General features: G+C 38.0%; 2 protein-coding genes across 2 annotated transcripts in view; one reads left to right on the top strand and one right to left on the bottom strand.

Annotated features, from left to right (window-relative positions):
* Positions 1-6,086: 6,086 nt before the first annotated feature.
* LOC139121393 (uncharacterized) overlaps positions 6,087-18,023 on the top strand; it is a 50,347-nt gene continuing 38,410 nt past the window's right edge. The window contains exon 1 of the mRNA XM_070686226.1: positions 6,087-6,290. The gene's annotated coding sequence lies outside the window, so the exon portion shown is untranslated. The remainder of the gene's footprint in view (positions 6,291-18,023) is intronic.
* Positions 12,712-13,670, bottom strand: LOC139121392 (uncharacterized). Its single transcript, XM_070686224.1, has 2 exons — positions 13,056-13,670; positions 12,712-12,857 (listed from the first exon to the last, which is right to left on the bottom strand). Exons 1-2 carry the CDS (start codon positions 13,356-13,358, stop codon positions 12,792-12,794), a joined length of 369 nt encoding a protein of 122 aa, XP_070542325.1. The 5' UTR covers positions 13,359-13,670; the 3' UTR covers positions 12,712-12,791.

The raw sequence follows: 18,023 nt of genomic DNA, 5'->3' as shown, positions 1-18,023 counted from the left end.
AACTTAAACAGCTGGCTGCCAGGCAAATACCAGATATGAACTGAAAATGCTCACGTGTTTCATTATATATTGAAGTTATGTGTAAATTTGAACCTTTGCCACATGTTTGCAACTTAATTGAAATTATTATGATCAACATAATGAACAATAATCACCACCAATTAATTCTAAAAGGTCATGAAGTATAGAAATATGTAATTAGCTGAAAAAATAAAAATATTTAAGTTATTTCACTGCTCTTATTGTATCACCACTTTATATAGCAAGTGTAATTACCGTTGGCCAAGTCCTTCAAGCCATATATGCCGAGCTGTGCATATACCTACGGAAAACCAAAACCTATATGTAAATTTATGTAAACAGCCCAAATCCTAAGTAGGCAAGGTTCCTTGCCAATTTTGTCAGGCTACGGCCCTGCAAAGATTCAGTACAACTGAAGTTTTGTTGAAAATATGCTCTGCACTTTCGCGACGAAAGCTACATGGTCTTAGCACAAGGTTCTTCTTGCTATGGTTTATTTTTAATACGTTTGACTATGATGTGTATTTTGCTAATAAAGATTTATACCACCAACCTTTCTTTGCAGCTTTCGTGTCCTTGTCTTATGTTAGCACTGGTTTTGTAACGATTTCTTTTCCTCCTTCGCCGTGTCACGTATTTGTCCTTTGACAATCTTAAGCGAAGTTTTTTCACTGTGTTGAGTCTATTATCTGACTAGTTTTTATTGCCTAATTCGCCAAAGCAAGCAATGGTAAATTTCTAATCTTTGGCCGCTGTCACCAGATTATCATCGGATTAACTTTGACAAAGTCAACAACGAACGCACCGGTAAGGTATGAAAAAAGAAAGTTGATCCGATGATAATCTGGTGACAGCGTCCATAGATTAGTAATTTACCCTTGTTTGCTTTGGTGCATAATAATAATAATGACAATAATAATGGGTTCTTATATAGCGCACATATCCACAAGTACATGTGCTCAAGGCGCTTTATAATTATTATTACCCATGGTCACTGGACCTAATATGATACCGCTCAACTCCCTGGGGAGCAAATAACAGCTCACATGTCAGCCAATAAGCGCAGCAGAGCTAAACGAACACATTACAACCACGTCCAGGTACCCATCACTCCTGGGTGGGGAGAAGCAATGAGGAATAAAGTGCCTTGCTCAAGGACACAACACAATGGCCATGCCGGGGCTCGAAATCATCATCCTGTGATCGTGCGTCCACTGCTCTAGCCACTGGCCAATGATGCCTCCTTACCAATATAGGCCATAGATGCAGCATGCTGATCAAAGGTTTAAGCAAGATTGTCAACGGCAGTGCTAAATTAAGACCAAAACACCAAAGGTTGGTAGAATAAACCTTTATTAGCAATACGACAAAATACCTACCCACCCCTGGGGACGGACATGTAGGCGACCCCTTATGGTCATAAATTAGAAGGCAGCTACGATAAAAAAACGTGCAAAGAACGACTGACAATTTTGATAGTGTTGTCTATTTTCTAATTTCTCACTTTGTTAATCTAAAATACGAATTCTGATACCTATAAAGCTAACGGTCAAAATTCAACGTAGAACGTGGCTTTGAGATATTATTTTTCGTGCATTTAAATTTTTAGAATATTTCTTTGGTTTACTGCTTGCTTTGATTCATTGAAGCCTGCGATATATATGGAATTTTCACCATCTGATTTTTGTGAAATCGAAAATTTGATTTTCATCGACATAGTGTACATGTGTTGAGAGTATGTGAGTTCACCGCTGTGAATTTTTGCATAATGATTCACATGACGTGTAAATCACTCGATCGCCCTGCGATAACTTTCGATGAATATTTATATCATTCGCAAGTTCTTGTTCGACTCCCCACAGCATGTTAAAACACCAACTATTTAACCTGTCAACTCATTGTCTGTATATTTGAAATGTAGTGCTATTATGTACATTTGAATTCTAGTCCGGACCAGAATTAACGTGTCAACAACAACAATGCAGTCAGCACATTTACAGACTGAGTTGTGTATTTCAGCATGCTTCGGAAAGTAGAACAAGAAACTGTAGTTAACATTTAAAATAAAATAGTATCAAGAAATCACTCAAAGTTAAACTACTGGCCGTTTAAAGGAATAATAGAGATATAAAAAGAAGCTTATCTGGGCAACATTCATTTCAGCAACTGGAGTTCAGACCTGATCGAGGGTTCACTTCATGCAAACATTGATTGTCTTAAGTAAGGCACACTTAGGCAGATGATGGCAATTATAAGTTTGGGGAAATTATTACACTAACCTTCATACCATGAAATACCTTTACTATTCTCCTATTCAGTGACTAAGATTGATCAAAGAGACAACTTTAGGATTTAGTGCCTTCATTTGTTCTTTCAGATCACTGATAATGGTTTTTAATGCATAAACAGCACTAGTCAACACATGCCACTTCTAAATAAAAAGGTCACTGCACAGTACACAGATGTACCGGTATAGCGACACTCAGGCGTGTCCGTAGTGATTCGCACCAACATCAACGTTGTGTTGTTCCGTGACCGCTGAAAAGTCTGGTTATAGTTGACCCCTATAGCGAACTGACCCCATTTTAGTCTGAGTATACGATAAGGGCCAACCAAGCCTTTTTGTCCATTTTGAAACCAATCACGTACCTTTAAATGCTGTGACGTGGCACGGAAGGCGTAATATAAAGCTAACGCGTGGCATATTTAAGGCACCACCACATCGTAGAAAAATTTGAGTTTGTACATCGTCGCAAATCTGAATACTTGTACACAGAATATTTTGACACATTAGAGGTAGACCTTGATACCGAGTGATGGTGCATTTACGTATATTTTTAAGTTGTGTGTCAGTGATGAAGTTCAGGGGTCACTTTAGAGTGGCAGCATGCTTTCATACGACGCAGTTCACCTTAATTTACCTTCAATTGGGTTTTCATAAGGAACACTCTGAATAGGTTATCAATGGTGGAAGAGGATTTTTACTCACGGCGGTAAGCCACCTAATATCATAATCGTGTTTCCTTCTCGTTGCTTCGTCATAACTTGATGTATCAAAACGGTAGATTGTGGCGAAGCAGAGGTGATACCATAAATCCTAGCTTATGCACATTGAGTTTGTTCATGTCTGTCTGTCTGTCTGTCTGTCTGTCTGTCTGTCTGTCTGTCTGTATGTATGTATGTATGTATGTATCTATGTATGTATGTATGTATGTATCTATGTATCTATGTATGTATCTAGGTAGGTAGTAGGTAGGTAGGTAGGCAGGTAGGTAGGTAGGTAGGCAGGTATCTATCTATCTATCTATCTATCTATCTATCTATCTATCTATCTATCTATCTATCTACCTATCTATCTATCTGTCTGTCTGTCAATGTAAAACTTCGTTCAATTTGTCTCTTTATTCTGACTTTTACACTTATTTTAGATGATCAAATGACGAACTATGTATTCATTCTGGTCTAGTTCAATATAAACCGGTAAAAGTTATTAATCGAAAGAGTTCCAGTAATTAAAAGGCAGCATTGTTCTTCTACAGGTAAAGCAATATTTATTCAAGCAACATCTGGCAAATTCTGTATATGACATTTACATAGCGCTTTTAACTGTCTATTATGTTTACCAATTATATAACACAGATCTGTCGGCAATTTGAGTTAATTGTGTAAAGAGGTTTTCACTTCATTTCAAGTCAAACGATTACGTTTCCTAGTTACACTTGATGATTTGACAACTTTTGACTGCAATGTGACCCTTAAATGTCAGGTGTTTTTCCAACGAACGCCAATATAATATTTAGATCCCTCACTCCCCCACAACAACAACAGGAAGTACACTTGTTTACGCTTCTGAATATAGTGAACAGATTCTCTCCCTCTCTCAGATTGCGATGATATCTTATGAAAAAGGATAACACACTGTTCTTGATTCGTTATTTTTTCACTAGCTTCAGAAAAAGCGCATGAATTTCACTTTTATGTTTTAGTCGTATTACGTTGCACGCAATGTATTGCTCTGTTCGAATCCCGGAAGCTTCAGGGTTAATCTTAAGGTAGGAGCGCCACCAATTTATATCGATACATGCTTTGCTTGGAAAGACAGTATACAATTTTGTACGTACATAGAAGGTCCCGGAGCATAAAAAAAACAGTTCAAAGGATGTTAATGGGTTCCAAAAATTTGAATCAATCAAAAAATACGAGACCAAAAAATCGTCTAGTCCCTCCTCCGATCATAGAAATGAGCGGTTCCTCTTTTTGAAAATATCTAGTTTATCTTTTAACGTTTAGTGGTCGGTCCAATCCAGTTAAGTCCCTTTTTCAACAGGTCACAAAATGCCGCTGTAATCTCAAATCAACATCACACTGACATCAACTCTGACGACACAATGACACTGAATGTATGCCCGTGATATAAAGTTTGTTCAAGTAGGCAATATGGCAAGGAGATAACATTGATTTTCTATTAAATTGTTATCAAGTATAACACTTATGGTCGTTACAAATAGCAACCGAACTATTTTTGACCCTTGACACGTACATTAAATTTACATAATAAATCTGTCATCATGATTAAGCACATGTTCCACTTAGCAATCCCACGTATATATATTCACAACTTACAGTTTGATACGCAAAATGTCAATGACGAGAGTAATTTCTTCTCAGTCTGTGAGGAAAAGTGTTTAGATCGGGTACTCCTGAAGGTCAGTGAGCCTTCCTACATTTCATGGCATAGGTAAATATCGTTCATTTTGTAGAATACTATCTGAATAATAATAGGAGAATGTTAAGTTACATCTAGCAAATTGAGAGTAGTTTTTTGAGATGGTTTCAGAACAATTAGAGTATATCAATCATGTGACTTGTAGCGGATTAAAAATATATTTTTCCTTTTGTCTTGTTTACTCTATGTAACACAAGTTCAAAGAGAATGTTCATCGTTCTGTAACGCATATTATCAATGATCAAAAAAATGAATACTTCGGCTCAGCTCTCCTTTCCTCATTGCCAGCTCCCCACTGACATATCTTTGTCAGCTATCTTTACAACGAAGTTTAACGTTCCGCTCCCTCATAGGCTATCTCCGAAAACGATCCAATCTTAAAGAAATCGAGTTGCCCGTTGAGTGGTGGAATCATGACATTTCTTCACCTTCTGGAGAGGAAATATTGCCAAAAGGGAAAAAATTTGCCCGTCCGCCAAATAAGCTTCAATCACGAATGGCTGTTCACCAGAACAGTTTGATTTGGCTGCTCCTGGTACACGCTTAGTCTTGCCAATTTTCAATGGTCGTCATCTCAGACATGCTTGCAGCTTGGTGTGTTTTCCTAATGCTTCGTACCTGGCATTATTTATTCCACTGCTGTCGCTTGACCCGTTACTCTTGTGGGGGTCACAGCCTCCGCAGAACTAGTCTTTTGCATTTATATAGTAAACGTGGCTTTAGGCGACAATCTCCTCGTACCTGAGACTATATGCGCGCGCAAGGCAACAACCCAATAAATAACCAATCAGATTACAGGTGGCCACTTAAACGCCGATAACATCGTCAGTGTTTGTGGCGTATAAAGCCATAGGTGCTAACGTTGGCAACAACGTCATTCCTTGGCTACACCGAGAATGCCATCAATACAAATGCCACAAAACCTTATTCTGATCTTAGAAACGAAGGGCAGAATCAAGTTTAAATTTGCTTTGCGATGCTACATGCAATTTGTTTTTTGCGCTTTCGTTTTTCATATTGAGGACGGGTGAGTTTACTTGTTTCCGTTGTATGGTAAGTTCGCAACCCTGATCTTAGAGTAATATGTTAGTTCTGATAAAAATATGGAACAGAATATAAACTCGAGGTGAAGAACCGAAGTCGTTGTTCAGAAAGTAGTTCTGGGCTCATTCATATACTTCAGCGAAACTTCAATAATACTTTTTCTTATTTTAAACCTTCATTTTGAATGTTAGACTGAGTACATGTATCTATGCCACCCCTCTCATATCAAATGGTTTAACCCAATTAGAATAAGATCATTAGTTCAAGAATCTATAGTCGCCTGTTTGCACGTTCTTTGGCGTCCAGTATTCTCAGTATGCCGTCTTGAGTTTAGAGGAATTTATTCTTTGGCTCCACAAGCTATGGTGGTATCCTGACATTCCGACAAATATGTCCAGGTGTGCATTGTTTCCGGCAATGAACGAATAAGGGGCGTACTTGTTCATCTGGATATTCTCTGTTCCTGATCAAGGCACTGAACCTGCAGACATCATCACAAGTAAGTTGGATTGTTGCTACAATTTACACACACTTGACTTCAAAGTCTGTGTATACCAACGCTCAAGGCCATATATTGAAAGTATTGAAATCTACGCAACAGCTGATTTCGCAGAATGTTCGCGAATACTAAATGTGAGGTACATTTCCTTAATTATTCAAAAATAGCATATGCTAGAAAAAAGAAAAAATATTGCCGTCAACTTGGGTACTTGAAAAAACAGCCTAATTGTAATATTGAATATGAGGCTGGTCTAATTCTTAATTTCAGATACCTGCATGATCAAGGAATTCGGCATTTTCAGAAAGATTGGAGAGCGATACAATTTCCATATTGACTTCAAACCTTAAATTCTCAAAACGCCTTCTTTATCTATAAATGTAGCGTGGTCTAGAATGTGTCACGTGGGGTCCAATCAGTGACCGGCATTGGTTGCTTTGGTGGGGAAGGCCATCTACCTGTAGAAATCTCGTCAACTCATATTACAGACCATTGGCGTGCGGATTTTGCAGATATTTCGTATGGCACTCCAGCAAAAACAGCCGGAGTCTTTGTCGTCAAATCTTATCTCACTAACTTAGTATGTCAGTGCTCTTTTGCCCACATTAGTTATTCGACGCAGGTGGAACAAAGGTCCTTTTGTCAGCGCTAAGGTCGACACTTATTTTCCGTCGGCACCTTTGCTTAAATTTGACATATAACTATGACATAAGCACTCTACCCGGAGATGAACATATATACACTATTTTTTGCGTCGATAAAAATTGACTCCTTCGGTATGTATCGAAAAATGTCGTTGATTTTGAGTCCGTAAGTGCATGTTGTATATTAAATACTAAAATTAATGCAGGTTAAACTCTATGATGTGTAAGATATCTTAGGACTTCACTTAAAAATACAATTGACACTGACGAAAGCTCGACACAAAAAGGTCGGGATTTGTGTTTGACCACAAAGCCCTGTCAATATCATAAAATGTTCAAATACATATCATAAAATATTATAATATATTGAGCGTTATTATATATACTCATGCATACAAGATCATAAATTTTAATTCAAAGGTTTGTTGCATATGTAGTGATAAATGCTGTGTGTTTAAGAACCGTTTGGTCAGGAAGTTAATTGTCAGATGTTCCCTTCAACTCACAAACAGAACCACTATAATCTCTGAAATTATCGACAGTGTTTACTGTCCGTCTGGTTTATAACATTGAACTAGGTTAAGCATGATTTGTGACATTTTGGTATCCCTGTTTGTTTCATATTTGATTGATACAGTTCCTCAAAGTGCTCCCTTGTGACCAGGACATGTTAAAATACCACAGCGCTCGGCCGTTCAACACAGTTTGTGATGTACGATTTATTTCCATCATTGAATCAACATCTGGAGGTTTATTTTTCTCACCGATAACTCACTTCAGCCCCGAACGCGCATTCAGACTCTGTTTACAAATAAGGCGATTTCGCTTTACCAAGAAAATAGACCGGCAAAGTGTCAATGATGTTTCACAGAACAGATACCCTGGAAAAATGTCGAAAATTACACGGGGCTTAGAATATGCACACACCTGTACAATGAAAAAATATTGCAGATGTCATCAAAGCTACTGCATGTGCAGGTGTCGCAAGTTTCTTTGCAAAGAGTCGGTCTCATAAACTAGTTGGCAAATGAAAATTGAAAAAGTTGAACAGCTTTTTAAACACTGTGATGTGATCTGGGATCAACCTTTACGTACATTAAACAGCCCGATCTTCATGTTGACATAGGGGTAACAAAACTTAATGAAATATCAAAGCCAATACAGTAACAGTTAGTGAAAAGATACATCTAATCGTTCAGACCGAGTCTTGCCAATATACAGGTAAATGTTTTCATTGGGGCGGTTTTTCGTAACTTTTGGTAGAAAGACAAGACTTATCGCTCACAACTTATCGGTCCCGTATAGTCAACAAACTCGTGCTTAAGTGGAGTGCTCTGATATATTTCACATATTTCACCATTGCTTTATTTCGAAAATGGTGGCACTCGGATGGCCAACGGGACAACGGTAAATGGATTCAAACGTTGAGAACGAAATGAAACTAAAACGAAGTACACATACCGTTGTCAGAAAGCGTGTCCTGTCTTTACTGTCGAATTGAACACAACTTTCACACAGTTACTTTTTAATCAAATACTCTAAATACAGAAATCTATTAGCGGCATTTTCCTAGGTGTTATAGTTATAGGAGAAAAGGAATACGATTTACCAAATCATATCACTTGTACATGATTGTGACTGGCATAAAACAATGTACGTATGTAGGTTCATAAATATATAAATGCATCTGTCACCACCGCATATATTGCCCAGAATAATAGACAAATTCAGAAATATCTATCAGACTATATAGACAAACATATTTCCACAGTCCCTCCAAGCGGTGGTGGAGGGACTGTGATATTTCCACAGTCCCTCCAAGCGGTAGTGGAGGGACTGTGATATTTCCACAGTCCCTCCATTCTGTGGTTAAGTCATTCATGTTATTTACCACAATGATATTTGAATTACATGTAATTGTCGTTACAGTAAAGCAAGGGTTACTTCTGTGTTTGTCACGCTTAAATCTTTCTGAAGCTCCAAAATGTTTGTGAAGTTTACAAATATTTCTTGACTTCAGTGTGTCAGTTCTGAAACACCTTCAGATCAAGCCTCACACATCAAAATTAAAACAGGTGTCACTAGATATGTTCTCATGGATTGTTTCAGTAATGAAATAGCCTGAGTTTAATGGTTTACTATACTGCTTGGTGATTTCCCTTGCCAATTATTCAAAGCACCCAATGAAGCTCCAAATGTTTGTGAAGTTTACACGGTTGTCTTAAACTCACCGGGATTACCTAAATTCGGCCAGAACTTCGCCAGCCTCATAAATACCACATTCACCATGTTATCGCAGACTTATCCAAATATTTCTTGACTTCAGTGTGTCAGTTCTGAAACACCTTCAGATCAAGCCTCACACATCAAAATTAAAACAGGTGTCACTAGATATGTTCTCATGGATTGTTTCAGAAATGAAATAGCCTGAGTTTAATGGTTTACTATACTGCTTGGTGGTTTCCCTTGTCAATTATTCAAAGCACCCAATCTGCCAGAAAACGCAAGGTCAATTGGAGATTTTCGTTGGTGTCCACCATTAGGTCTATATGTATACTAATTGATATCGACTCCTGAACGTTCAACAAGAAAGCGATGAAGTGTTATGTAGTCTGTTTGTCTGTCTCTCTGTCTGTGTCTCTCTGTCTCTCTTTCTATTTCTCTGTCTCTTTCTCTGTCTCTCTGTTTCTCTCTCATCCCATGGCTGAGTTGTGAGGTGACAGTGTCCATACATTTCATAAACACGTTGCACCACCTTTTTGTTAAACTGTTTTATTTTGAATCTCGGGGGGAAGAGCATAGGACATAGTCTGCGATATCGTTTCTGTCTCCTTTCATGACCTATAAAACACTTGTCAACTTCGTTTGAATTGTCAAGTAATTAACCATGTGTGCATAGGCTACATACTGGTGTGAATTTATATTCGCTCCGTGAATAGGGTGGGATTTTTTATCCTGGTGTTATGAGATCCACGTGACAAAATGTCTACTTAGCTTCCTTGAACCACTAAATCAACGCCATGATGACCGATTTGATGGTATACATGTACATAAGTGATTTTCTTGACTGGTTTGTAGTTCAGTTGATTGCTATATGTTATGTAACCTGATGTTTACCTTTGCCCTTGACGATGATGATTGGTAAATTAATCTATAATCCGTGCTTTTTTCATGTAATTTTCTATAAATCAACAAAATCATATGAATGACTTGAGTCACGCTGCTCTGTTTCATATTGCCTTGGTCATAATTCAATAGTAGTTTGATTGGTTAGTCAATATGTGGACGTGGCGTCATCAGTGTAAACTTTGACACTTTTAACCTTTTAGTTGCAAACAAAATTGTTCATGTGGGATATGGGATGTATCGCACCAACTGGCAATGCTGGTTTATATATATGGCGATAATGAGAGAGGGAAGTGAGCGAGCGAGGTAGGATTGTTATCTTCGCATACCGTTGACCCTTCAAAGGGTTATTTAGTCTAAGCGTGGAATGCTGCACCACATATATTTGGAATTTAAACTGATTTCTAGATAACGCTTGGAGCTAAGATGTCATACCATGGAATTGTTCAGGGATTAATGATTTACCCAAAACTTGAGGATATGCCAACGAATATTACGTATTATCGAATGACATCACCTTCAGCGTGTTGCCTGAAAGGAGCGAGAATATTGAGAACAACGAATCTCATAGTACGGAAGACATGAGAGAGAGAGAGAGAGAGAGAGAGAGAGAGAGAGAGAGAGAGAGAGAGAGAGAGGAGAGAGAGGAGGGGGACATGTTGTGGATTTGCAGTGATGCTAGCGATGATTTCAAACGAACCGTATATATGCTTGTGGGCTTATTGCGTTTTAATGTAAAAATAAGTAGTGTTAATATAATAGTGTGAGAGATGTTAACAGTGAAAAATTGGCAGATCTAATTATTCCAAATTAGTTCCAAAGTGTGAGGTGTCCTTTAGCTTAAAGTTGCAATTATTATTATTCATACACATAAAAAACCAATTAATTGCAAAGAAAGAAAAGTAGATGAGAGTAAATTTGCTACGATATCCAGTTATCTCAAATTAGTTCAAATCGTATTGTGGCTAAACGAGTTAATAAAACAAGTTAATTGCACAGAAAGAAACGTATAGATGAGCGTAAATTTGCTGCTCAAAACACCATTTTCCCAATTAAGTTCCAATCATGTTGTTAACGCTTTATGAAAGACTTTTCAGACCAAATTCGAAATGTTAGATTATCATTCCGAAGTTTTTCAACGTTATTGTTAATGTCGGCGTTGGAATAGAAAGAATCTGTTTTTCACGTAGAAGTTCATCTGTGATAATACAGTCAATTAATATAATTATAACGGGGACATCCTTGTCGTTTATCAGCTGTATATACCCAGTTCATATGGCTTTCAGTCTCGACTTTGTGTTTTTTTATGACAATTATTTATACAGTGGAGTTGCTGGTTGTAATATGGTATTCGTGTGAGGTGTGCAGGTGGTCGAAAAGAGTCAACCATCATTTTGGCCATATATGGGCATGTATGCAACGCTCCTTTCGCGATTGCTCAACCCACAAATTTCTTCCCATGTTGTTTTATCTTAGGTCAAATGACACCAAGCAGAGACATTATGTCTGACACGTGTCAAATTACTCAGATGTGTTTAGGACTGAAACGGAAACATACTACATTGTACTCCTGTTGGATGACGACTGATTAATCACAGCTGTTTCTACAGTTCGGACATTTATATTTGAATTACAAAATCTCACGAAGGCGTAGAACGGAATCGATCGGTATAAGATTTTACAAGCTTTTCCAGTTCCCGCCTTTTTTTGCACAAATGTCTGTTAGGGTAGTAATTTATTCTCTACACGTGTTTCATACGGTTTATACGTTTTCTCAGGAAATGATTATAGGAAACTCCGTTGTGTCCGGATCAAATCCACAAACTGCATGCATTATAACAATCCCAACCCCTGTCTTTCTTCTCTTCCACACACACAACCGTATGTGATGAAAAAACAACCAATGGGGCTTTAAGTACTCGTCGTAGGGACACCAATTGACAAACGTTTATATGCAATCTTCTCGTTACTTCTGCCTCACTTTGAATTAGGGGAGAACCATTTGATTTCTGGGGGGGGTGATGGAGGATTTGGGGGAAAAAAATTTGTCGGCAGGTGAAGGACAGAAAAAAAAAAGTTGATCCAATAATGGCTTGAAAAAAAAAATTGTTCCAACAGACAGGAGAGAAAAAAAATTGTCGCCATGTGCTAAAATCACCAAAGTTTGGCACTGATTTTTAAAAAAACGCTGGAAAGCGGCCGCCTACGGCGGCACTAACATTTTCAATATTTTAGAGTGAATCCTGATGTAAAAAATCTGGCATATAAATAAACTTCAATACTACACAATGTTCAAAGTTTCATTGTGATGACAGTGTTTTAAATATGTTGCAATAAAGCATTGACACAGTCAGTATTAAAAGGGGAACCATTGGACTTGCTGTGATCTGTATCTACTGAAAATTTAAAACAAACGACACGATTCAATGAACTACTTTTAAAAGCAATATATTATTCTCAAAATATATGTCTTTCCTTGCAATGAAAATACAATAACAAATAATGAAATACAAACACAACTTTTGTAAAACATGACTTCTTTCCTGAGAAGTTGACAGTACTGATTTTATATAAAACACAGCTATAGTACTGACTTTCACAACTGTATGATCACTACACTTCTATACTAGTCACTATCAGCCAGACGGCTGATCTGTTCAGTGGATGGAACAGATCAGCCGTCTGGTTTAACCAGGCTACTATTACTCTACTGGAGACTATGGCAGTGGCTTCATGGATGACAGTAGGCAGATCCCATATCTTTTTGGTTCGGTACATGCAGGTACCTGCTGAGCACCTGTAAGAAAGGAAAATTGAAAGAAAGGAAAATTGTTATTTTTATTAAAAATTGTCTGCAGTAGTTTTGTGTTTGATTAAAAGGTTTCTCACTTTGGAAAGGGACAAAAGCGTTAATATTGGTGATTTTTATGTGCATTTTTATATTACTCCAACATAAACAAAGTCATCACTCAAAATAATCTGCTGATATGACTACCTTTGTCTCCCCTTTCTTGTCTGTTGAATAAAGTGACAATGTCAGTTGAGTGGATGTCCTTTGCCATCTCTCTTCGGCACTTTGCTTGACATGTGGATTGGTATTGAGTGATGCTGATATCGCAGCTCTTTTCTTCTTCTTTCTTTTTTCGTTAGCAGCTCTCCTGTTATTGGCTGCTGCCTGCTGGCTAGCTCCGTACAGTTCTTTGTATTTCTCATGCACAGCTGATATGGTGGCCATTTTCTCATTTACCATTTGCACAACTGCCTTGACCTTGGCTTGTAGAGAGTGGTAGAAAACCATACTTTCTTGGTATGACGCAGATTTCTTGTTGAGTTTTTCCACGTCTGCTACACAGCTTGAGTACAGCTGGTCAAGTTTGTCAGTCTGGTTTTTTACTAGTTATTTGTTGTACATAAAATTTTAATAGCAGAACCATGAACACAACAAGTTATTAAAACATCCGGTTGTGAACCAATAACGTGTATGTATAGCATATTGTATTAAAAATTGGCAAGCGAGAAAAAAAAAATTTGCTTTGCCACTGCATACAGAAAAAATAATTTGATGCAGGACTGACAATAGAAAAAAAAAATTGCTGTCACAGTCATGGGAAAAAAATTGTTGCCCCACCCATTTCCTCCATCCCCCCCCCCGAAATCAAATGGTTTCACCCCTTACATTGACAAAGGTAAAATACAGAGTTTGAACGCAATGGAAACAGAAGCCAAGAAATTCGGTCGACAAATCCTAACGTAGAGAACTCATGCCTAGTTTTTATAAAACAAACGAACAATTCAAAATAATTTTGCTGAAGACAACATGAGGGACGGCTTATGAACCTTCCACCAAAAAGGAATGTGCATTATATGAGCGTCGGCAATCTGTCTGTCTGTCTGTCTGTCTGTCTGTCTGTCTCTCTCTCTCTCTCTCTCTCTCTCTCTCTCTCTCTCTCTCTCTCTCTCTCTCTCTCTCTCTCTCTCTTCTCTCTCTCTCTCTCCTCTCTCTCTCTCTCTCTCTCTCTCTCTCTCTCTCTCTCTCTCTCTCTCTCTCTCTCATATCCCGAAAAGTGAGTGCCCCATTTCAGTTCAGAAATCTTCTCTTAGGGAAGAATACTGCACTTGAACTTAGGTTTTGAACAGCACTGTTCTGTACGAAAGGTCAACTTACAATGTTTTGCTGACCCACTGACTTCGCAAACATTCACCGATTGACACTGCTTGACTTCGATTGACAATGTTGGGATTAAGCGCACCACGCAAGCAAGATTTTTTCCAGCAAAATTCCAAGTTGAGTGTTTTCTACAATTAATGAGCTGTTTCATCTAAGAAAGGCTATTCACTTTTACGAAATTTAAGGAGCTTTTTGTCGTCTCTTCCGCGTTCTGTTTGAAGTCATACAGATCTTTTCACAAGAGGGGAAGGTTCTACTTGTCTTTATGTCCTACGAAACATCTCAAACCAGTTGGAAAACATGACGATATCACCTAGTACCTGTTCTCACCGGCTCTTTATGCTTCATTTCTTATCGTTCTATACTTTAAATAGTGCAAAGGCTATCATTACGTTTTAAGTGCAGCTTGGGAACGATATTTCTCACATTCTATAACTGATTTATTTTCCCCTGTTGTCCGTTTTGCCAATGTTTTTAAATGATTGCTATCGCGATAAAAATTACATGTTTACTGTCATCATGTTTTCTGTTTGCCTGTCTGTTTATCTGTCTGTTTGTTTGTCTGTCTGTTTGTCCGTCAGTTTGTCTCATACGTTAAGTATATCTGTGGAAACAAGCTGTTCCGATATATCTGTGGGAGAAGCAAACTTTGTTCAACGTAGAAATTACTCAGAATTTTGTATTAGAGCTGACAAATCACAGCTGCATTAATCTCCACAAATTTTACCTGTCGTCGAACTAACAACACTCCCACTGCAAAATATGACATGTCCAAACATAGTTAAGTTTGTATCCATCGATGTATTCTAACATCTCGCATGCACAAAAATGGCGATGGGGTGGTGTGCATCTACTTGTCGTGTTTTTCTATTCATACTACACTGGGATATCGCATCGATCAATTTATTCCCCATGGGAGACGTGTTTATGTCCCGGGTTTACTTTATTTTAAATGCGGAAAACCGTTCATCATCCCTGAGATATGCAAATATAAAGAATACATTCATTCGTGAATCCGATCGAGTTGAATTTTTGACACACTGAATGCCATGCATCTTTACCATCACGGATTCAGTCACGTGAACTTGTCAATCATTGTCTCGCGCTCTCCCGCCACCGAAGCAAGTTAGCCATCGGCGGTGGGGGGGGGGGGGGGGGATTTCGCCGGGCTGGCGATGTACCGCCACTGTAATCAGAGTATTTGGACATTTAAAGACAATGCAACGACAAAATAAACGAATAAAATACCCCATAGCTAATTTGCATATTTCCTTGGTAATGCGTCGTTTTACTCATTGAAAAGAGTCATCCCGGAAAATCATACACAGATCGCAACAATTTTTTTGCAATCCGCAAAAATATTAATCCATCCACATCAAACTATAGAGTACACACACAATCATGTAATAAATATATAGTTCTACGGAATTTTTCTTCGTCGTATAACTCCAATTTATTCGAGCCGAAGAAGTTTAAAACACTTGCATAGGATGACTAAACCTAAATTTGTCAAATGTCATAAAATTCGTCTGAAAGAAAACTGCTTCCGCTGAAGGCAAGTAAATATAGCCTAAGTCTTTGAATGTCCATGTTTCGAATGTACGATGTACTGAATGAATCGTCCGTAATTTAACCGTCAGTGACATACTCACAACTCATTAAGTTATGTTATTATATATAATTCAACATACGGGTATCTGGTAATCTTGTTACAGGACTAAACCAATCGTGAATCAAAGAATCGATAAAGAACAAAGCCATCGGGAAGAAACTAACGTCACCTGACCACTGATATTTTTAACAAAGCCATATCGTCAAATGCGGTGGAGGCTATGCAATTCAGAGACAGTAACCGATGGAAACAGCCATGCCTGTTATTTCGGCTAATTTTTCATTAATTTGTCACATAATTGTTTTTATTGGCAGAGATGTAAATGGTAGTAGTGTAATTCTATGCATAATTACCCCTTATTTTGATTCCGTCCTCCGTTTTATATCAATGATTCACTTTGTAGTTTTTCTGTCAAAACATCTGATCACACGATAAGAAACACGAACTCGTTCAGGTTAACAGGTGTACAACATCATAAAAAATTGGGGGGGGGGGGTGGTAACGCGGGGCATGCAAGATACGATTGGGTTTTACCGCTGACGTTTACTGGTGAACAGACAGTCTGATTAAAATCATGAGCAAGGATTGGTTCATTTGCATAATGATCGCTTTCCTTTCTTGCATACATCTCCGAGAACAGAGGGGAGGACACAATATGCGAAATGCAAAAATTGTGTATTTTGGAATTTAAGTCATGCCGGCAAAGGTATTTCCTGATGATATCTGGTGTCATCTGCTAAGCACTGTAAATAGACATAAGCCTAGTGTTATCTGTAGTTTGTGGAGGACGCACAGTGGATGTTTGTCAGTTTATCAATGCGTGATGAGTCATGGGTCATCATCTACACCTGTCAGGATTTCCAGCACTTTGGAACTCTAAATGGTCCAGCTCTTCCATAGCTCTGAATTATGCTAACGCTGCCTCTACGGTTTTCTAATGAATATCAGATGAAAATGAATATTAGCGAGGTGAACCGTTGTTACAGGAGCGAGAACAATACAGGAATTTTAGGACAAGAGTATTCTTTCTTCCCCTCTATTCTCGGAGATGTATGCAAGAAAGGAGATAAGTCGCTGACTTCGGTCCAATATGACAAGTGCAATGTATCACAGCGAAATCATCAGTTACCAACAGTATATTCCATGTAGTGCTCCTTTTTTCACTATTCTTTTCAATGCTATGAGGCTACTTTGTTATCAGCCATACAAACAGCAATTTAATCTGTCTGCTGATATCGCTTATTAGTCACTAATTAATGAGATCTCAGAGCTAAATTTGTACGAGATCTGTTGAACCACTGACATGACTGATATTGAAGTAGCTGAGGACAGACTGTTGGCTTTGGGAAAGATCAAGTGATACTGAGCAGGAAACAAGCGTAAGTGGCGCTTGAATTGTTCCTACTTGGTCGAAATTATTGCATGCACTTGTTGCATATCTATATACATGTAATCTGAAATGTATTTGTCTTCCTCCTTGTAAATTTCGACAGAACCTATACCTATACCGGATGCGGAAATCATGACACTGTAGGTGCTTTGCCGCCATTAGAACGAACCTGCAGGGTATGCAGAAAGCTACAAGCCAAACTGTTATGGAATCAGATGAATGCACTCGGAGGACAAAAAAAAAATCATCGTATGACCATATTCATAAAAAACTTGAACAAACCTGTTTGACGGCATATTTGTACGGTAAACTTCAAAAAAGGGGCAAGCACTTGCTTGGAATATTTGACCATAATATTCTCAAAGATACGATTTCCTCGTGAACTGAAAAACTGACTATTATCATTATTATTTATTTATTTATTTATTTATTTATTTATTTATTTATTTATTTATTTATTTATTTATTTATGTATTTATTTCAACGAGGGTAGTCCGATTTATAAAATGATTTGTAATTTCCATCAGACCCCTCTTAGATGAGGACATCTCCGGGAAACGGTGAACCCAGTTCCCAGGAAACGGACAAAAATTCACAGAGTAGATATATTTACAGACGCCTCTTTAGATTAATAAATATATACAGAGTTTGCGACACGTGCCTACATACCAATGTATGCTTGTCTCGGGCATACGGAAAACACCATAACTTTGAGCCACTTGGGAGTCGTGGCAGCGCGTGTTTTATCGATGACAAAGACGAACGAAGTCTCGATAAGATTAGTTAATGCTAC

The sequence above is a fragment of the Ptychodera flava genome, chromosome 21 (assembly GCF_041260155.1).
Source record: "Ptychodera flava strain L36383 chromosome 21, AS_Pfla_20210202, whole genome shotgun sequence".
Classification (NCBI taxonomy): domain Eukaryota; kingdom Metazoa; phylum Hemichordata; class Enteropneusta; family Ptychoderidae; genus Ptychodera; species Ptychodera flava.
This window is presented reverse-complemented; position numbering and strand designations above follow the sequence as displayed.

Bases quoted from the DNA above. Each gene is read 5' to 3' on its own strand.
- LOC139121392 (XM_070686224.1), bottom strand. From the start codon at position 13,358: ATGGTTTTCTACCACTCTCTACAAGCCAAGGTCAAGGCAGTTGTGCAA. The intron at 12,858-13,055 runs GTAGTCATATCA...CCTTTCTTACAG, and splicing joins ACAAGAAAGGGGAGACAAAG to GTGCTCAGCAGGTACCTGCA.